We start from the raw sequence: 21730 nt of genomic DNA on the forward strand, positions 1-21730 counted from the left end.
ACAGATGGCGAAACTGAGGCACGGAGCAGGGAGAGGACTCACACACAGTCCCCCAGCAGGCCCAGGTCTTAAGTTAGGAATAGTCAGGTGTCGGGCATTCCAGACGCCCTTCACAACATGCTTTACTGAGGGTCATTCGCAGCCACCATCAACACATAGACTCATAGACTTTAAGGTCAGAAGGGACCATTATGATCATCTAGTCTCACCCCCCTGTACAGTGCAGGCCACAGAATCTCACCCACCCCTCCCAGAATAATCCTCTCACCTAGATCTCAGATATTGAAGCCTTCAAATACTTTGAAGGCCCCAAGATGCAGAGAATCCTCCAGCTGTGATCTGTACCCCATGCTACAGAGGAAGGCGAAAAACCTCCAGGGCCTCTGCCAATCTACCCTGGAGGAAAATTCCTTCCCGACCCCAAATATGGCAATCAGCTAAACCCTGAGCATGTGGGCAAGACTCACCAGCCAGACACCCAGAAAGTTCTTTATAGTAACTCCTATCATCCCTCCATTGACCTATTTCCCACATGCCCAACTCCGTCCAGCAAACCACAGCAAAAGGGCCAGTCTGCTATTCCTTCCCGGACCAGAGAGACTTTCTGGCAGGTCCCAGCTGCCAGGGACGAGCGTGGTGTGTCTGTCTGTCCCAGCTGCCAGGGACGAGTGTGGTGTGTCTGTCTGTCCCAGCTACATGAGCGTGGTGTGTCTGTCTGTTCCAGCTACATGAGCGTGGTGTGTCTGTCTGTCCCAGCTGCCAGGGACGAGCGTGGTGTGTCTGTCTGTCCCAGCTGCCAGGGACGAGCGTGGTGTGTCTGTCTGTCCCAGCTGCCAGGGACGAGCGTGGTGTGTCTGTCTGTCCCTGCTTGCAGGAATGAGCATGTTGAAGCAGGGCAGGACAGAAATTGCTCTTCGATTCTGTCTCACACTTAGATCCAGAGGGGTGGGAGTGACACATTTTCTTTTTATTTTTCAAGCTTTCAGACCAGACTCCCCCCACACACACCCCATCTGGATGTCCCTCTTTCAGGCGTCCCAGGCCTTTCCGGGAGGGCAGGTGGCCAAGATATTTCGCTCCCTAGCCGGTGAAGTTGTCCACCAGATGCTTCTGAGGCCATTTGCCCAGCCCTTGGGCGGTCAGGTGAGCGAAGAACCGTCCCTTGGCGCTCTGGTAAGATGCCGCCTGGGCCTAAAGAGGGGGAGAGAATCAGGCTGTGACCTGGCCAAGGCACCGCAGAGCTACCAGACTCCTGAGCAAAGAGGTTTAGGTCTCACCTAGGTCAGAACCAGCGCCATGTCCGGGGGGGGAGGGGGCACAGAGCTGGGGAAGTGATCGGGCTAATGTCACATGCAGAGTTAGGGGCAGGCATGGGGACAACACACAGGAGTCCTGCTGCCCCTCAGCCCCTCTTCCTGTAACCACTAGACCCCACTCCCCTCCCGGAGCCTGGCATAGACCCCAGGAGGGCTGGCTCCCACCATGTTTCCCGTCCATCCCTCGCCCTGCAGCACCCAACCTTGGCTTGGTGGTAAGTGGGCAGCGCCAGCAGGTCACTCCTGTGCATGGCCTGCGCCACCTGTCGGAAGCAGCACAGCATAGCCAGCTTGCAGATCCGGCTCCGGCTGGCCTGGCCCTCCAGGGCAGGGTCTCTAGGGGAGGAAGGAGATGCTCAGCGGGGGCCTGGGCAGCTGCAGACCCCCTGCCTGCCGCCGTTCTCCCCCGCTGGGAAGGGAGCCGCTCGCTTGGGCCACCCCTGGGCTGGGGCGGCTTGGAGCTGTGGCTGCAGTGGAGGGGGACCAGGCTCCAGTGCCCATTTCCGGCACCCCGAGCTCCAGGGGGGACAGGTTTGGCGGGGGAGGGCCCAGAGGGGGGGTGCTGCAGGAGGAAGACACGCCCCCCCCCCCAGCACTGTGCCCAAGGGGGATCACAGCAGAGGAACCGGGTTTCAGGAAGCAGCAACCCCCACCCCGTCCCCCACCCCATGGGCAGTGCTGCCCCTACAGGACCAGCCAGGAGGTGTGGGAGACCCAGAGGAGCCCTGCCCCCTACTCACTTCAGCACGGTCAGGCCAGTGGTGCCATCCACCCACTGGGGCGCGGCGTCCCCACGGCACCAGCTGAGGCTCAGCCTGGGGCTCTCGGCGCTGGGGCGGAGCTGGCTGAGGCTGGGCCCCAGGAAGAAGCAGGCCTGATGCTGGGCGTAAGGGGCCGGCAGCCCCGCCTCCGGGCCCAGCTGCAGCCGCTTGTTGATGACCCAGTCCAGGGCGGGCTGCGCGGGGCCGGAGTCCGCTGGGCAGGGGGAGGAGAGAGGCAGCTGCAGGGCCACTGCTGTGTGGCCTTTCCAAGCTACCAAGCCCCCCAGCTGAGCCCCGGCCCCCCCCAGCCTTCTGCTGAGCCCCCTCCCCGCTCCCCCCACACAGCCCCCTGCTGAGCCCCCATCCCACTCCCCCCACATAGCCCCCTGCTGAGCCCCGGCCCCCCCCAGCCTTCTGCTGAGCCCCCTCCCCGCTCCCCCCACACAGCCCCCTGCTGAACCCCCATCCCGCTCCCCCCACATAGCCCCCTGCTGAGCCCCCTCCCCGCTCCCCCCACACAGCCCCCTGCTGAGCCCCCATCCCGCTCCCCCCACATAGCCCCCTGCTGAGCCCCCTCCCCGCTCCCCCCACACAGCCCCCTGCTGAGCCCCCACCCCGCTCCCCCCACATAGCCCCCTGCTGAGCCCCCATCCCGCTCCCCCGCATAGCCCCCTGCTGAACCCCCATCCCGCTCCCCCCGCATAGCCCCCTGCTGAACCCCCACCCCGCATAGCCCCCTGCTGAGCCCCCATCCCGCTCCCCCCACATAGCCCCCTGCTGAGCCCCCATCCCGCTCCCCCCACATAGCCCCCTGCTGAACCCCCACCCCGCATAGCCCCCTGCTGAGCCCCCATCCCGCTCCCCCGCATAGCCCCCTGCTGAGCCCCCATCCCGCTCCCCCCACACAGCCCCCTGCTGAACCCCCACCCCGCATAGCCCCCTGCTGAGCCCCCATCCCGCTCCCCCCACATAGCCCCCTGCTGAGCCCCCATCCCGCTCCCCCCACATAGCCCCCTGCTGAACCCCCATCCCGCTCCCCCCACATAGCCCCCTGCTGAGCCCCCTCCCCGCTCCCCCCACACAGCCCCCTGCTGAGCCCCCATCCCGCTCCCCCCACACAGCCCCCTGCTGAGCCCCCATCCCGCTCCCCCCACACAGCCCCCTGCTGAGCCCCCATCCCGCTCCCCCCACACAGCCCCCTGCTGAGCCCCCATCCCGCTCCCCCCACATAGCCCCCTGCTGAACCCCCACCCCGCTCCCCCCACATAGCCCCCTGCTGAGCCCCCATCCCGCTCCCCCCACATAGCCCCCTGCTGAGCCCCCATCCCGCTCCCCCCACATAGCCCCCTGCTGAGCCCCCATCCCGCTCCCCCCACATAGCCCCCTGCTGAACCCCCATCCCGCTCCCCCCACATAGCCCCCTGCTGAACCCCCACCCCGCATAGCCCCCTGCTGAGCCCCCATCCCGCTCCCCCCACATAGCCCCCTGCTGAACCCCCATCCCGCTCCCCCCACATAGCCCCCTGCTGAGCCCCCATCCCGCTCCCCCCACATAGCCCCCTGCTGAGCCCCCACCCCGCTCCCCCCACACAGCCCCCTCCTGAGCCCCCATCCCGCTCCCCCCACATAGCCCCCTGCTGAACCCCCATCCCGCTCCCCCCACATAGCCCCCTGCTGAGCCCCCACCCCGCTCCCCCCACACAGCCCCCTCCTGAGCCCCCATCCCGCTCCCCCCACACAGCCCCCTGCTGAACCCCCATCCCGCTCCCCCCACATAGCCCCCTGCTGAACCCCCATCCCGCTCCCCCCACATAGCCCCCTGCTGAGCCCCCATCCCGCTCCCCCGCATAGCCCCCTGCTGAACCCCCATCCCGCTCCCCCGCATAGCCCCCTGCTGAACCCCCACCCCGCTCCCCCCACATAGCCCCCTGCTGAACCCCCACCCCGCTCCCCCCACATAGCCCCCTGCTGAACCCCCACCCCGCTCCCCCCACATAGCCCCCTGCTGAACCCCCATCCCACTCCCCCCACATAGCCCCCTGCTGAACCCCCACCCCGCATAGCCCCCTGCTGAACCCCCACCCCGCTCCCCCCACATAGCCCCCTGCTGAGCCCCCATCCCACTCCCCCCACATAGCGCCCTGCTGAGCCCCCATCCCGCTCCCCCCACATAGCCCCCTGCTGAACCCCCACCCCGCATAGCCCCCTGCTGAACCCCCATCCCGCTCCCCCCACACAGCCCCCTGCTGAACCCCCATCCCACTCCCCCCACATAGCCCCCTGCTGAGCCCCATCCCGCTCCCCCGCATAGCCCCCTGCTGAACCCCCATCCCGCTCCCCCCACATAGCCCCCTGCTGAACCCCCACCCCGCATAGCCCCCTGCTGAACCGCCATCCCGCTCCCCCCACATAGCCCCCTGCTGAGCCCCCATCCCACTCCCCCCACATAGCCCCCTGCTGAACCCCCATCCCACTCCCCCCACATAGCCCCCTGCTGAACCCCCACCCCGCATAGCCCCCTGCTGAGCCCCCATCCCGCTCCCCCCACATAGCCCCCTGCTGAGCCCCCACCCCGCATAGCCCCCTGCTGAACCCCCATCCCGCTCCCCCCACATAGCCCCCTGCTGAACCCCCACCCCGCATAGCCCCCTGCTGAACCCCCACCCCGCTCCCCCCACATAGCCCCCTGCTGAGCCCCCATCCCGCTCCCCCCACATAGCCCCCTGCTGAGCCCCCATCCCGCTCCCCCCACATAGCCCCCTGCTGAACCCCCATAGCCCCGTGCTGAACCCCCATCCCGCTCCCCCCACATAGCCCCCTGCTGAACCCCCATCTCGCTCCCCCCACACAGCCCCCTGCTGAACCCCCATCTCGCTCCCCCCACACAGCCCCCTGCTGAGCCCCCACCCCTGCCCACATGTCTCACCTAGGATGATGCTCGAGAGGTACAGGGGCTCCAGGAAGTGGCTGAGGAGCGCCCCCTGCAGGCCCAGCACGCTCCAACGGCTCAGCTTGTCACTGCCGGAGGCGCAGCAGACGCGGGCAGCCAGCACGCTGGGGGGGCAGCTGTGGATGGATCCCAGCAGGCCCTTGGCGTGGATGTAGAGCCTGATGGATGGATTCCTCCCAGGGAACAGGATGCTGCAGGGGGCAGGGCGGGGGATGGGCACTGTGGGTCATGGGGGGCAGGGGACAGGAGCACCAGGCCCGGGGCAGCTTGGGATTTATTTTAAGTCACAGCCACTAGAAAGAAGGCTGATTTTTGGGGAGAAAAAATCAACGGCCTCCAGCCCCACCCCTCTGCCCCACAGCAGCACTGCCCCACATCTCTGCCTCCAGCTCCTGCCCCCCAGCAGCAGCCAATGTCTCTGAACCCCCTGTCCCACAGCAGCACTGCCACACACGTCTGCCACCCAGCCCTGCCCCCCAGAAGCACCCTCTGCACTGACCCACATCTCTGGCCCAAAGCCCCACCTCTCTCCCACCGGCAGCCACCCCCCAGCGCCAAAACATGTCTCTGTCTCCAGCAGCCCCTCACTCTCCAAAGCACTGTTCCCCTGCACTGCCCCACACATGTCCACCCCACCCCTTGGCCCCACATCTCTGCTCCACCACCCAGTACTGCCCCTCAGATCCACCCGCCAGCCCTGCCGCACCCTAGCTTTTTCCCCAGCTCTACCAATCCCCACGGCCCCACAGCACCACCCTGTCCCTGCTCCCAGATCTGCCCCACTCTTGTGCTTCCCTCGCCACCCTGTTGACCACAGGCCTGCTCCCTGCCCGTCCCCCGCACCTGTGTCTCACAGCACGGCCCTGCCACTCCCCAGTCCTGCCCCACCCCTCAGGCCCTTTTCCCTGCCTCCCCCACTCACGGGGCGGTCTCCGAGGCCCCCGTGGGCATGCAGTTCAGGTAGAGGTGCACAAAGACCTTGGGCTTGAGCGCCAGCAGCCCCCCGCCTGCCGCGGGCTGGAAGATGCATTTCCCCTGCTCCGCCGGGTGCTCCAGCCTGTCCCACAGCAGCAGCTGTTTGTACAGGTACCTGCTTAGGGGCAGAGATCCCCCGTCACAGCCAGGACCAGACCCACAAGAGCTCAGAGCCCCGCCCTCCAGCACCTGCCTGTGTGTGCCCCCAAACCTGGAACCAATCGCTCCTCCTGCCCCATCCACGTTAGACTCCCCCAGCCCCTGCCCATATAATCCTGACTCGGCCTCAAGGCCCAGATGTCTTCCCGCCCCCTCTTCCCCCTGGCACCAAAACCCTAGAATTGACACTAGGTGCAGATCACACCTCCCTGCCCCATTGCCAGGCCCAGACCTCGCACGCTCTTGTGATCACACCCTGTCCCATTGCCAGGCCCAGACCTCGCACGCTCTTGTGATCACACCCTGCCCCATTTCCAGGCCCGGACCTCGCACGCTCTTGTGATCACACCCTGCCCCATTGCCAGGCCCAGACCTCGCACGCTCTTGTGATCACACCCTGCCCCACTGGCAGGCCCAGACCTCGCACGCTCTTGTGATCACACCCTGCCCCACTGGCCAGGTTACACAAGCAGCAGCATTCCCCTCCCCAAGCCCTCCGTAGAAAACCCACAGGCAAACAGAAGACCAGGGTCCTCCCCATCCCTGCCTATTTAAAAGCGAGCACCTGCCTTCCCAACTTCCCCCACAGGGCACCAAGCCCACCGAACACCCTCAGTTCCTCTCCTCCCCCAGGACCCCTCTCCCCTGCCCCGACAGGGCCCAGGAGGGAAGGGGTGAGCAGTACAATGGAGTCAGACCAGGCACATTCCTGGGTTCTATCCTCAGCTCTGGGAGGGCAGTGGGGTCTAGTGGTTAGAGCAGGAGGGGCTGCTATCCCCAGATCTGAGAGAGGAATGGAATCTAATGGTTGGCGGGGGTGTGGGGACCCAGGACACTTGGGTTCCATCCTCAGCTCTGGGAGTGGAGTCTAGTGGTTAGAGTGGGAGGGGAGGGTCTGACTATGGGAAGGACAGAGTCTCCTAATACAACTACTAGGATCCATCCTTGACTGGGCCCCTCCCTGGTATAGGCTGGCTCCTCCAGACCCATTGGCCGTCCCCGGCCCCATTACTAGCCCAGTCCCAGGCACATCTCACCTCCGCAGTGCCCGGCGAGCCATCACCAGGCCGTGCATGTCATGGAGCCGCCGCCCACTGAATTCCAGCCAGCCGCCGTAGCAGGTATCGCCGGCGCCCAGCGCCACCAGCTCAAACCGCCTCCTGCAGCCCTGCTGGGCGTCCACCACCTCTGCCGGGAGACGCACAGTGCAGGGCGAGGAGGCAGCAGGGCCAGGGATGACCTGCCCTCATCTCTGCTCCAGCCCCAAACTACAGCGAATCCTCCAGGTTAGTAATCAGAGGAGGGGGCTGGGGGCCTGGACCCTTGGGTTGTAGGCCCAGCTCAGGGAAGGGAGGGGGCGGGAGCTGGGAGCTCCGACTTCAGCAGCGTAGCCAAGTCTCCTGAGACGACCAAGCTGTGCAGCTGTTCAAAACAGCATTTCGAAGAGGGCAAATTTCCTAGCTCATTCCCTCTCCGGCGGGGAACAGAACCCAGGAGTCCTGGCTCCACCCACCAGAGAACGCACCAGGCACCCCACACTGCGGAGGACTGTCTGCAGTCCTCTGACCCCACGCCCACCCACCAGAGAACGCACCAGGCACCCCACACTGCGGAGGACTGTCTGCAGTCCACTGACCCCACGCCCACCCACCAGAGAACGCACCAGGCACCCCACCCTGCGGAGGACTGTCTGCGGTCCACTGACCCCACGCCCACCCACCAGAGAACGCACCAGGCACCCCACACTGCGGAGGACTGTCTGCGGTCCACTGACCCCACGCCCGCCCACCAGAGAACGCACCAGGAACCCCACACTACGGAGGACTGTCTGCAGTCCACTGACCCCACGCCCACCCACCAGAGAACGCACCAGGCACCCCACACTGCGGAGGACTGTCTGCGGTCCACTGACCCCACGCCCACCCACCAGAGAACGCACCAGGCACCCCACACAGAGGAGGACTGTCTGCAGTCCACTGACCCCACGCCCACCCACCAGAGAACGCACCAGGAACCCCACACAGAGGAGGACTGTCTGCGGTCCACTGACCCCACGCCCACCCACCAGAGAACGCACCAGGCACCCCACACAGAGGAGGACTGTCTGCAGTCCTCTGACCCCACGCCCACCCACCAGAGAACGCACCAGGCACCCCACACTGCGGAGGACTGTCTGCAGTCCACTGACCCCACGCCCGCCCACCAGAGAACGCACCAGGAACCCCACACAGAGGAGGACTGTCTGCAGTCCACTGACCCCACGCCCACCCACCAGAGAACGCACCAGGCACCCCACACAGAGGAGGACTGTCTGCAGTCCACTGACCCCACGCCCACCCACCAGAGAACGCACCAGGAACCCCACACTGCGGAGGACTGTCTGCAGTCCACTGACCCCACGCCCGCCCACCAGAGAACGCACCAGGAACCCCACACAGAGGAGGACTGTCTGCAGTCCACTGACCCCACGCCCACCCACCAGTGCCGAGCACAGCGCTGTCCGGGTCCAGCCAAGGCCGCAGGCAGAGCGGGTCAGCCACCTGCTGCCGGGCAGCATCTGCTCAAGGGGTTTATTCAAGGCACGGGGGAAGTGAGAACTCCCCTGGGCGCCACCCAACCCTGAGGGTGGGGGCAGCCAGCTCCTCACCTCGCTCCAGCAGGAAGGCTGCCAGGCTGCTCTTACAGCTCCGGTACTGCGGGTCGGCCGCCAGGAGCCAGTCAAAGGTGTCGCTGGTGAGGGCCGCGCACTGAGTCACGTCGGGGGACACGGTTTCTGGAGTGAGGGGGGAGGAAAGTGAAGAGAGCACATCCGGCCCCTGGGCATCGAGGGGCTCAGCCCGGATGCTGCAGCAAGGGACCGCAGAGTGGGATCAGGACAGAGGCAACTGGTCAGAGTGGGCGGGGGCAGGCGACGGGGTCAGGGCGGGGGAGCGCACATGACGTGACGCCACGGTGACGTCCTCTGGACACAGCTCGGGCCCTGAGGCCGGGCCTGGCTACAGGCAGCACGAGAAAAGGTCCCAAGCTGCCGGCTGGGGAGGGGCACACCTTGTCTTAAGGAGCACCAGAGCTGCCCCCCGCCCAGACTCTGGGGCTCTACTCCCGGCTCTGGAAGGGGCTTGGTGCCTAGTGGTTGGAGAAGGGCGGCACCGGGAACTAGACTCCTGGGTTTTGTTCCCAGCTTTGCCGCTAACTCCCAGCACTAGCTGGGGGGTCTTGCCGCCCCCCCACCTCAGGCTTTCTGGGCCAGCTTCCCACTGCTGCTCTCCTGGGAGTCACATACCCACTTACCAGGGCTCTGGGGGCGCTGGGTGTCCAGGCTGAGCAGCACCCTGGGGCTACCCTGGGGCCTGGTGCATCTTCTCGGGAACTGCCCCTCAGGAGGGTCACAGGGTGGAATCGGCACCAAGCAGGAATCTGCAGAGGGCACAGGCATCGGCATGGGAAGGGTCAGATACAGCCAGGAATCTCCCGCCTAAACCCTCTGCAGCCCTACCTCCCTTGTACACAACCTCCCCCGCCCCTCCGAACCCCCCCACACTGCCCGCTGCCTCCCTCATACAGACCCACCCCCGCCCCTCTGCACCCCACCCCCACACTGCCCCCTGCCTCCCTCATACACAACCACCCCGCCCCCCACACTGCCCTCTCCCTCCCTCATACAGAGCCACCCCTGCCCCCCACACTGCCCCCTGCCTCCCTCATACAGAGCCACCCCGCCCCCCACACTGCCCGCTGCCTCCCTCATACACAACCACCCCGCCCCCCACACTGCCCTCTCCCTCCCTCATACAGAGCCACCCCTGCCCCCCACACTGCCCCCTGCCTCCCTCATACACAACCACCCCGCCCCCCACACTGCCCCCTGCCTCCCTCATACAGAGCCACCCCCGCCCCTCTGCCCCCCCCCCACACTGCCCCCTCCTGCCCCCCACCCCGGCCACCCACACCCCCCTGCCCCCCCCCTGCCCCCCTCCCCACACTGCCCCCTGCCTCCCTCATACACAACCACCCCGCCCCCCACACTGCCCCCTGCCTCCCTTACATACAGAGCCCCCCCCCCCGCCCCTCTGCACCCCGCCCCCCGCACCCACCCCCGCCCCCCACACTGCCCCCTGCCTCCCTCATACACAACCACCCCGCCCCCCACACTGCCCCCCCTGCCCCCCCACACTGCCCCCTGCCTCCCTCATACAGAGCCATCCCCGCCCCTCTGCACCCCGCCCCCCGCCCCCCCCCCCGCCCCCCACACTGCCCCCTGCCTCCCTCATACAGAGCCACCCCCGCCCCTCTGCACCCCGCCCCCCACCCCCCACACTGCCCCCTGCCTCCCTCATACAGAGCCACCCCCCGCCCCTCTGCACCCCGCCCCCCACACTGCCCCCTGCCTCCCTCATACAGAGCCACCCCCACCCCGCCCCCCACACTGCCCCCTGCCTCCCTCATACACAGCCAGTCCCACCCCTCTGCACACCCCCACTGCATCCCTGCCTCCCTCAGACAGAGCGACCCGCACAACTCTGCACCACACTCCCACACCTCCCTCATACACAGCCACCCCCACCCTTCTGCACCCCACCCCCACCCCTCTGCACGCCTGCCTCCCTCCTACAGCCAGTCCCACCCCTCTGCACACCCCCACTGCATCCCTGCCTCCCTCATACACAGCCACCCCCCCACCCTTCTGCTGTGTGACAGGTGAGGGGGAGTGCAGCAGGCCCACTCTGCCTGCCCCCACCCCAGCAGACACACTCCAGCTCCAAGGGCCGTCCCTTTGCATCCCTAGAGCGACCTGCTGCCACTCCTGGGGGAGGGGCCTCCCCGATGCTCTGCCACGATGCGGGGTACAGACGGTGAGAGGGCAGAGCCCAAGGCCACCATGCACCTAGGACTCAGGACCGGCTTAATCCAGCCCCAATATTTGCTCAGCCCCACTCACCCCCACCAGCTGCCTCCTGCACTGCAGCATCCACTGGCCAGGAGGTGCAACCTGAAGAGCCGGGCAGGGGCCTCTCGGGCCCCGGGTCCTTCCCCTCCGAGTCCAGGCACTCCCCTGGGGGCGAGGGCTGTCTCCAGAGAGATGCCGCCAGCCGGCGTTTCTTGCAACCCTCGAGTGGAGCCCCCTCCATGCCAGCTGAAATGACAACCCAGCCGTGGGCCAGACAGCAGCAAGGGCGGGGGGGGAGGTTAGTAGCAGCCAAGGCTGAGATCAGCACTAGGGATGTGAACTGGCCTTTGTGCATGTGAACGTGTAACTGCTGGAAATTTTAGTGAGCAGTTACGTTTACACTGGGGGGTGGGGTCAGGAGCCAGTGCTCAGGGGAGCCGGCTTTTAAGAGGTATTTGGGGGAAGGATCAGAGATGTTGGGGGGTGAGGTGAGGACGGAAGGTATTTGGGAGCAAGGGGATAGGAAGGGCTGGAGGGACGTGGAAGTGAGAGATGTTTGGGGCCTAGGAGATGGGGAGGGGAGGGGAGGATGAGAGGTATGTGGAGACTGGAAGGTGCAGTGGTGGATCTGAGAGGAATTTGGAGAGCTAGGTCTTTGGGGCAGAGGGCTGGGATGTATTAGGGGCCTGGAAGGTAGGGGCAGGGGGCTGGGAGGTACTGAGGCAGGTGGGAGGCTGGGAGGTACTGAGGCAGGTGGGAGGCTGGGAGGTACTGGGGGCTGGAGAGGGAGGGCTGGAAAGGGGAAGGTGGGAGTATTGGGGACAGAAGGGGGGAGACTGAGAAACATTGGGGGCCAGAGTTAAATGGTGGTTACCTGGCTAATCGTATAGTGGATACAATTTGAATCGACTACACGATTAGTCGATAAGGGCTGCTCTGCAGAGCCCCAGAGGGGTAGCTGCTGGAGCCTGCTCGAGCTGGGACTGAGCTGCCGGGATCTTACTACATTGAAAATGCAGAGGCGCAGCGTCCCGGACCAGTGCGAGCCGGGACTGCTCGGTCCTGGCTCACGCTGTCCAGCAGCCTCTGCCCCCAGGGGCAGTCCTGTCCACCGTGAACAAGGGTTGCTTGGCGGCGGCAGGCTGTCACACCCCTCCCCACACACAGTAGGGGGAATGGGGAGCCAGAGGGGGGACAGAAGGAAGGGGAGGGTATTGGGGGTCTAGAGAGAGTCTGGCTCAGTGTATGGGGGAGCAGGAGGTATTGGGGGCTGGAAGGTGGTCTGGGGACATATGGGGGCTGGAGGAGAGGTCGCTGGGGAGTTTGGGGGCCAGAGGGGGGCAGAAGGAAGTCGGGGGGTACTGGAGGGCCAGAGGGGGGCTGGCTGGGGGTACAGCAGTGGGGCTGGGGGGCGGGGGGCAGAGGGGGGCTGGCTGGGGGTACAGCAGTGGGGCTGGCGGGCAGGGGGCCAGAGGGGGGCTGGCTGGGAGTACAGCAGTGGGGCTGGCGGGCAGGGGGCCAGAGGGGGGATGGCTGGGGGTACAGCAGTGGGGCTGGCGGGCGGGGGGCAGAGGGGCACTGGCTGGGGGTACAGCAGTGGGGCTGGAGGGCGGGGGGCAGAGGGGGGCTGGCTGGGGGTACAGCAGTGGGGCTGGGGGGCGGGGGGCAGAGGGGGGCTGGCTGGGGGTACAGCAGTGGGGCTGGGGGGCGGGGGGCAGAGGGGGGCTGGCTGGGGGTACAGCAGTGGGGCTGGGGGGCGGGGGGCAGAGGGCGGTGGCTGGGGGTACAGCAGTGGGGCTGGGGGGCGGGGGGCAGAGGGGGGCTGGCTGGGGGTACAGCAGTGGGGCTGGGGGGCGGGGGGCAGAGGGGGGCTGGCTGGGGGTACAGCAGTGGGGCTGGGGGGCGGGGGGCAGAGGGGGGCTGGCTGGGGGTACAGCAGTGGGGCTGGGGGGCGGGGGGCAGAGGGGGGCTGGCTGGGGGTACAGCAGTGGGGCTGGGGGGCGGGGGGCAAAGGGGGGTGGCTGGGGGTACAGCAGTGGGGCTGGGGGGCGGGGGGCAGAGGGGGGCAGGCTGGGGGTACAGCAGTGGGGCTGGGGGCGGGGTGCAGAGGGGGGCTGGCTGGGGGTACAGCAGTGGGGCTGGGGGGCGGGGGGCAGAGGGGGGCTGGCTGGGGGTACAGCAGTGGGGCTGGGGGGCGGGGTGCAGAGGGGGGCTGGCTGGGGGTACAGCAGTGGGGCTGGGGGGCGGGGGGCAGAGGGGGGCTGGCTGGGGGTACAGCAGTGGGGCTGGGGGGCGGGGGGCAGAGGGGGGCTGGCTGGGGGTACAGCAGTGGGGCTGGGGGGCGGGGGGCAGAGGGGGGCTGGCTGGGGGTACAGCAGTGGGGCTGGGGGGCGGGGGGCAGAGGGGGGCGGCTGGGAGTACAGCAGTGGGGCTGGGGGGCGGGGGGCAGAGGGGGGCTGGCTGGGGGTACAGCAGTGGGGCTGGGGGGCGGGGGGCAGAGGGGGGCTGGCTGGGGGTACAGCAGTGGGGCTGGGGGGCGGGGGGCAGAGGGGGGTGGCTGGGGGTACAGCAGTGGGCCTGGGGGCGGGGGGCAGAGGGGGGCTGGCTGGGGGTACAGCAGTGGGGCTGGGGGGCGGGGGGCAGAGGGGGGCTGGCTGGGGGTACAGCTGTGGGGCTGGGGGGCGGGGGGCAGAGGGGGGTGGCTGGGGGTACAGCAGTGAGGCTGGGGGGCGGGGGGCAAAGGGGGGCTGGCTGGGGGTACAGCAGTGGGGCTGGGGGGCGGGGGGCAGAGGGGGGTGGCTGGGGGTACAGCAGTGGGGCTGGGGGGCGGGGGGCAGAGGGGGGCTGGCTGGGGGTACAGCAGTGGGGCTGGGGGGCGGGGGGCAGAGGGGGGCTGGCTGGGGGTACAGCAGTGGGGCTGGGGGGCGGGGGGCAGAGGGGGGCTGGCTGGGGGTACAGCAGTGGGGCTGGGGGGCGGGGGGCAGAGGGGGGCTGGCTGGGGGTACAGCAGTGGGGCTGGGGGGCGGGGGGCAGAGGGGGGCTGGCTGGGGGTACAGCAGTGGGGCTGGGGGGCGGGGGGCAGAGGGGGGTGGCTGGGGGTACAGCAGTGGGGCTGGGGGGCGGGGGGCAGAGGGGGGCTGGCTGGGGGTACAGCAGTGGGGCTGGGGGGCAGAGGGGGGCTGGCTGGGGGTACAGCAGTGGGGCTGGGGGGCGGGGGGCAGAGGGGGGCTGGCTGGGGGTACAGCAGTGGGGCTGGGGGCGGGGGGCAGAGGGGGGCTGGCTGGGGGTACAGCAGTGGGGCTGGGGGGCGGGGGGCAGAGGGGGGCTGGCTGGGGGTACAGCAGTGGGGCTGGGGGGCGGGGGGCAGAGGGGGGCTGGCTGGGGGTACAGCAGTGGGGCTGGGGAGCGGGGGGCAGAGGGGGGCTGGCTGGGGGTACAGCAGTGGGGCTGGGGGGCGGGGGGCAGAGGAGGGTGGCTGGGGGTACAGCAGTGGGGCTGGGGGGCGGGGGGCAGAGGGGGGCTGGCTGGGGGTACAGCAGTGGGGCTGGGGGGCGGGGGGCAGAGGGGGGTGGCTGGGGGTACAGCAGTGGGGCTGGGGGGCGGGGGGCAGAGGGGGGCTGGCTGGGGGTACAGCAGTGGGGCTGGGGGCAGAGGGGGGCTGGCTGGGGGTACAGCAGTGGGGCTGGGGGGCAGGGGGCAGAGGGGGGCTGGCTGGGGGTACAGCAGTGGGGCTGGGGGCGGGGGGCAGAGGGGGGCTGGCTGGGGGTACAGCAGTGGGGCTGGGGGGCGGGGGGCAGAGGGGGGCTGGCTGGGGGTACAGCAGTGGGGCTGGGGGGCGGGGGGCAGAGGGGGGCTGGCTGGGGGTACAGCAGTGGGGCTGGGGGGCGGGGGGCAGAGGAGGGTGGCTGGGGGTACAGCAGTGGGGCTGGGGGGCGGGGGGCAGAGGGGGGTGGCTGGGGGTACAGCAGTGGGGCTGGGGGGCGGGGGGCAGAGGGGGGCTGGCTGGGGGTACAGCAGTGGGGCTGGGGGGCAGAGGGGGGCTGGCTGGGGGTACAGCAGTGGGGCTGGGGGCAGAGGGGGGCTGGCTGGGGGTACAGCAGTGGGGCTGGGGGGCGGGGGGCAGAGGGGGGCTGGCTGGGGGTACAGCAGTGGGGCTGGGGGGCGGGGGGCAGAGGGGGGCTGGCTGGGGGTACAGCAGTGGGGCTGGGGGGCGGGGGGCAGAGGGGGGCTGGCTGGGGGTACAGCAGTGGGGCTGGGGGGCGGGGGGCAGAGGGCGGTGGCTGGGGGTACAGCAGTGGGGCTGGGGGGCGGGGGGCAGAGGGGGGTGGCTGGGGGTACAGCAGTGGGCCTGGGGGGCGGGGGGCAGAGGGGGGCTGGCTGGGGGTACAGCTGTGGGGCTGGGGGGCGGGGGGCAGAGGGGGGCTGGCTGGGGGTACAGCTGTGGGGCTGGGGGGCGGGGGGCAGAGGGGGGCTGGCTGGGGGTACAGCAGTGGGGCTGGGGGGCGGGGGGCAGAGGGGGGTGGCTGGGGGTACAGCAGTGGGGCTGGGGGGCGGGGGGCAGAGGGGGGCTGGCTGGGGGTACAGCTGTGGGGCTGGGGGGCGGGGGGCAGAGGGGGGTGGCTGGGGGTACAGCAGTGGGGCTGGGGGGCGGGGGGCAGAGGGGGGTGGCTGGGGGTACAGCAGTGGGGCTGGGGGGCGGGGGGCAGAGGGGGGCTGGCTGGGGGTACAGCAGTGGGGCTGGGGGGCGGGGGGCAGAGGGGGGCTGGCTGGGGGTACAGCAGTGGGGCTGGGGGGTGGGGGGCAGAGGGGGACTGGCTGGGGGTACAGCAGTGGGGCTGGGGGGCGGGGGGCAGAGGAGGGTGGCTGGGGGTACAGCAGTGGGGCTGGGGGGCGGGGGGCAGAGGGGGGCTGGCTGGGGGTACAGCAGTGGGGCTGGGGGGCGGGGGGCAGAGGGGGGTGGCTGGGGGTACAGCAGTGGGGCTGGGGGGCGGGGGGCAGAGGGGGGCTGGCTGGGGGTACAGCAGTGGGGCTGGGGGGCAGAGGGGGGCTGGCTGGGGGTACAGCAGTGGGGCTGGGGGCAGAGGGGGGCTGGCTGGGGGTACAGCAGTGGGGCTGGGGGGCGGGGGGCAGAGGGGGGCTGGCTGGGGGTACAGCAGTGGGGCTGGGGGGCGGGGGGCAGAGGGGGGCTGGCTGGGGGTACAGCAGTGGGGCTGGGGGGCGGGGGGCAGAGGGGGGCTGGCTGGGGGTACAGCCGTGGGGCTGGGGGGCGGGGGGCAGAGGGGGGTGGCTGGGGGTACAGCAGTGGGGCTGTGGGGCGGGGGGCAGAGGGGGGCTGGCTGGGGGTACAGCAGTGGGGCTGGGGGGCGGGGGGCAGAGGGGGGTGGCTGGGGGTACAGCAGTGGGGCTGGGGGGCGGGGGGCAGAGGGGGGCTGGCTGGGGGTACAGCTGTGGGGCTGGGGGGCGGGGGGCAGAGGGGGGTGGCTGGGGGTACAGCAGTGGGGCTGGGGGGCGGGGGGCAGAGGGGGGCTGGCTGGGGGTACAGCAGTGGGGCTGTGGGGCGGGGGGCAGAGGGGGGCTGGCTGGGGGTACAGCAGTGGGGCTGGGGGGCGGGGGGCAGAGGGGGGTGGCTGGGGGTACAGCAGTGGGGCTGGGGGGCGGGGGGCAGAGGGGGGCTGGCTGGGGGTACAGCAGTGGGGCTGGGGGGCGGGGGGCAGAGGGGGGTGGCTGGGGGTACAGCAGTGGGGCTGGGGGGCGGGGGGCAGAGGGGGGCTGGCTGGGGGTACAGCTGTGGGGCTGGGGGGCGGGGGGCAGAGGGGGGCTGGCTGGGGGTACAGCAGTGGGGCTGGGGGGCAGAGGGGGGCTGGCTGGGGGTACAGCAGTGGGGCTGGGGGGCGGGGGGCAGAGGGGGGCTTGCTGGGGGTACAGCAGTGGGGCTGGGGGGCAGAGGGGGGCTGGCTGGGGGTACAGCAGTGGGGCTGGGGGGCGGGGGGCAGAGGGGGGCTTGCTGGGGGTACAGCAGTGGGGCTGGGGGGCAGAGGGGGGCTGGCTGGGGGTACAGCAGTGGGGCTGGGGGGCAGAGGGGGGCTGGCTGGGGGTACAGCAGTGGGGCTGGGGGGCAGAGGGGGGCTGGCTGGGGGTACAGCAGTGGGGCTGGGGGGCAGAGGGGGGCTTGCTGGGGGTACAGCAGTGGGGCTGGGGGGCAGAGGGGGGCTGGCTGGGGGTACAGCAGTGGGGCTGGGGGCGGGGGGCTGGCTGGGGGAGTTGGGGGGCTCAGCTGACCCCCGACACTTTTACCCTCCGGTCCGCAGGCTGCAGCCTCCACGTGGCAGTGGCACGTGCCGCTCCCGGCCCCGGGAGCCTCGAGGCCCCGCCCCTTCGCACTCGGCCAATAGGAAGGCGAGACAGATCCCCGAGTGTCTGAGCGATTCGAGCCTAAGAAGGAACCTCTCCCCTCCCCCTCCCCCTCCTCTTTCCCTTCCCCCTCCCCTTCCGCAGCTTTGGGCGGGAGCCGCAGTGACCCAGAGACCTCCCCTTGGGGTGCAGTGGGGGGGGAGTTGCAGTGACCCAGAGACCTCCTCTTGGGGTGCAGTGGGGGGGGGGAGTTGCAGTGACCCGGAGACCTCCCCTTGGGGTGCAGTGGGGGGGGGAGTTGCAGTGACCCAGAGACCTCCCCTTGGGGTGCAGTGGGGGGGAGTTGCAGTGACCCGGAGACCTCCCCTTGGGGTGCAGTGGGGGGGAGTTGCAGTGACCCAGAGACCTCCCCTTGGGGTGCAGTGGGGGGGGAGTTGCAGTGACCCAGAGACCTCCCCTTGGGGTGCAGTGGGGGGGAGTTGCAGTGACCCAGAGACCTCCCCTTGGGGTGCAGTGGGGGGGGAGTTGCAGTGACCCAGAGACCTCCCCTTGGGGTGCAGTGGGGGGGAGTTGCAGTGACCCGGAGACCTCCCCTTGGGGTGCAGTGGGGGGGAGTTGCAGTGACCCAGAGACCTCCCCTTGGGGTGCAGTGGGGGGGAGTTGCAGTGACCCAGAGACCTCCCCTTGGGGTGCAGTGGGGGGGAGTTGCAGTGACCCGGAGACCTCCCCTTGGGGTGCAGTGGGGGGGAGTTGCAGTGACCCAGAGACCTCCTCTTGGGGTGCAGTGGGGGGGAGTTGCAGTGACCCAGAGACCTCCTCTTGGGGTGCAGTGGGGGGGAGTTGCAGTGACCCAGAGACCTCCCCTTGGGGTGCAGTGGGGGGGAGTTGCAGTGACCCAGAGACCTCTCCTTGGGGTGCAGTGGGGGGGAGTTGCAGTGACCCAGAGACCTCCCCTTGGGGTGCAGTGGGGGGGAGTTGCAGTGACCCAGAGACCTCCTCTTGGGGTGCAGTGGGGGGGAGTTGCAGTGACCCAGAGACCTCCCCTTGGGGTGCAGTGGGGGGGAGTTGCAGTGACCCGGAGACCTCCCCTTGGGGTGCAGTGGGGGGGAGTTGCAGTGACCCAGAGACCTCCCCTTGGGGTGCAGTGGGGGGGGAGTTGCAGTGACCCAGAGACCTCCCCTTGGGGTGCAGTGGGGGGGGAGTTGCAGTGACCCAGAGACCTCTCCTTGGGATGCACTGACCTGGAGACCCCCACACACCAGGATGCAGCAGGGACGGGGAGGTACAGAGGCAGGATCTGCTGACACTTTGTGCAGCTACTGCTGTGATGAGTTGGTGAATCTCAGCCTTGAGGGCCAGGTGTTCCTGCTGTCACCCACCTTCCAGCCGCCCCCTTTGTCTCTGGAGCGCCTTCCTTTTACCCTTTTACCATTGGGGAAATTTATTCCCTATTATAAACACTTTGGATCCCAGACACCAGGGTCCCATGTAGCCAGTGGCTGTGATTCTGTAGCAGGGGGCATGCTAACCAAATAATCTCATGCACAAGAGTCATTCCTTCCCAAGGACTTCATTCTGGTGCCAGAGCCCTGGATTTCGACCCTTTCCTGGAGCAATCTTCCCAAATGGGCTCTTTGATGCTGGTGAGCCACAAGACACCCCACACACACACTCCCCACCAGCAGGAACAGGGGTCCCATGGACTCTTCTGGTTCAGAAAGTAGTAGAAGCAGGGTTCTGGTTTTTCCAGGGTTGGTAGAGGGAAAAATCCTGGGGTCCCTCCTCCAGGCACCCAGGAGAGAAGTAACTGAAGAGAGAGACCTTGAGCTGCACCACCATCTGGTGAGCCTGCGGCCCAGTAAGGCTACGTCTACAGTACAACCTTCTTGCGCAAGAAGCTTTTTGCAAAAAAGATCTTCTACAAAAATTTCTTGCGCAGGAGCGTGTCCCCACTGCAAAAACACATCAAAAAAGCAATGCACTTTTGTGCAAGAGAACGTCCAGACTTCATGGACACTCTCTTAAAAAGGAACCTGATTGCTATTTACTGAATGGCCACCAGGGCAACTGGGCGCTTTTCGATTGCCTCTTTTTGCGCAAAAAAACCCCTGTTCCCCGTCCACACCCACCTTTTTGTGCAAGAGCTCTTGTGCAAAAAGGAGTTATTCCTTGTAGAAAGAGGAATACTTACACCGGAAAAAATCCCTGTTCTTTCATTTTATTTGCGCAAAAATGCACTTGAGGTGGAACGAGGAAGACAGGGCTTCCGAAAGAGCGTGTCTGCTCTTCTGCAAAAAACAGTGGAAGAGCAAATGCATTCCCTGGATGCAGCTGAGTTTTTTCGGGATACCTCTGGTATCCTGAAAACCCCCCACAGTCTAGACGTACCCCCAGTGTGGTTCACTGTCCCATGTAGTTGCACTTAGACCACTTACTGTGAGAGAGAAGAACTGGGAGCTCTACAGCCTAAGCTGAAAACCAGCTGGCTTCATAGCTCAAGCTGTAGTGGTACCTACACAAAGCTCTAGAGGTCCCAGGTTCAGTTATGCTTGGTGATAGTTACAGATACAAGGGATGGGGCCACATGGCTAGCCTCTCTAAAGAAGGGCTTATGCTACAAGCTAAATATGTACCAACAGTGTGATGCCTGTTGCAAAAAAAGCAAACATGATTCTGGGCTGCATTAACAGGAATTGTGAGCAAGACATGAGAAGTCATTCCTTTGCTCTATTCTGTATTGATTAGGCCTCAGTTGGGCACCACATTTCAAGAAAGATTTGGAGACAGTCCAGGAGAAGAGCAACAAGAGTGATAAAAGGTCTAGACTACAGAACATGACCTATGAAGGAAGACTGAAAGAATTGGGCTTGTTCAGTTTGGAAAATGAGAGGGGACAAGATAGCTGTTTTTAGGTATCTAAAAGAGAGAAAGGAAGGGGGAGAAAAATTGTTCTCTTTGGTTTCTGAGGATAGGACAAGAAGCAATGGGCTTAAACTGCAGCAAGGGAGGTTTAGGTTGGACATTAGGAAAAACTTCTTGTCAAGGTGTTTAAACACTGGAATAAGTTGCCTAGGGAGGTTGTGGAATCTCCATCACTGGAGCTATTTAAGAGCAGGTTGGATAGACATCTATTGGGTATCGTCTAGACCAGTGTTACTCAACCAGTGGTACAAGTACCCTTAGGGGTACTTGAGAGAAGTCTGGGGGGTACATCAACACAACTGAAATTTGGAGAAAACTGAATTTTTGTTTTAAGTTTTACAGTGCTTTATTATTTTTGTACTATGATTAAGTTGTTTAAACACGTGTTGCAATGGTAGAAAACAAATGTGTGTCTGAAAACTGTAGGTACTGGGGGTACTTATTTTTTTATTTGAAAAGGGGGTACTTTATTTAAAAAGGTTGAAAAATACTGGTCTAAATGGTACTGGGTCCTGCCGTGAGGGCAGGGGATTGGACCCGATGAGCTCCAAGATCCTTTCTAGTTCTACTGTTCTATGATTCTACACAGCACCATAAAGGTCAGAGTGTTGACATAGAATTCATACTCTTTTCTTTCACTGCATCTAACAAAGTGGAAAGTTTATGCCCAAATAGTTTATGCCCAAAATAAATCTGTTAGTCTTTAGGGTGCCACAGGACTCCTCATTGATTTACACGCTCTTCTGTAAGGTGTTTGGCCTGATACTGCACAACATGAAAATTAAAATAGGAACATGGCTCATGTTAAATGGACTCCAAGCGGGCTAATGGCTCGGTCTCAATGTGCAAAGGTAAACTAGGCATCCTTCTAGGGTTGCCAGATGGTTTAAACAAAAATACCGGACACACCTGACATTACATCACAGTCTACATGTCATCTTATTTAGAAAATACCGGACATTGATATTTTCTCAATTTGTTTCCCAACCAGAAAGTTCAAATATTGGACTGTCCAGTTCAAAACCGGACACATGGCAACCCTAATTCTCACAGAGCAGTTGTGCTTCTGGAAGGGTCCTGCTGTAAGACATTTGTATGAGAGTTTCCAGCTTTCCCAACCCAGCCGGGAAAACTGGCAGCCCTAGGAGGGAGGAAGAGGACGAGGCTCTGAACCAGAGCCAGCTGCATGGCTTGCTGGGTGCAAGCAGCAAAGTGCCTTGGCATAACCTAGGAGCACAGCCTGCGGCAGGGGAGGGGAAACAGGCTGCAGGTCATCAGCTTCCAGCCACGCTGCCACTCCGGCGAAGCCCCAGGCTGCACATACAGGGCACCGCCGCTAGGGGGAGGGGGGCGCTGTCCCTGCGCGCGAGCCCCCGCCGGAACCACTTGACGAGGGCCGAGCCCAGAG

The 21730-nt window shown here is 66.3% G+C and overlaps 1 protein-coding gene across 1 annotated transcript; it reads right to left on the reverse strand.

Annotated features, from left to right (window-relative positions):
- Positions 1-946: 946 nt before the first annotated feature.
- On the reverse strand, positions 947-17494 carry LOC102455887 (adenosine deaminase domain-containing protein 2-like). Its single transcript, XM_075914392.2, has 10 exons — positions 17344-17494; positions 11101-11295; positions 9453-9578; positions 8809-8934; positions 7199-7349; positions 5950-6117; positions 5004-5218; positions 2057-2291; positions 1520-1652; positions 947-1191 (listed from the first exon to the last, which is right to left on the reverse strand). Exons 2-10 carry the CDS (start codon positions 11288-11290, stop codon positions 1081-1083), a joined length of 1455 nt encoding a protein of 484 aa, XP_075770507.2. The 5' UTR covers positions 11291-11295; positions 17344-17494; the 3' UTR covers positions 947-1080.
- Positions 17495-21730: the final 4236 nt, after the last annotated feature.

The sequence above is a fragment of the Pelodiscus sinensis genome, chromosome 18, assembly GCF_052426305.1.
Source record: "Pelodiscus sinensis isolate ZL-2025 chromosome 18, ASM5242630v1, whole genome shotgun sequence".
Lineage (NCBI taxonomy): Eukaryota > Metazoa > Chordata > Testudines > Trionychidae > Pelodiscus > Pelodiscus sinensis.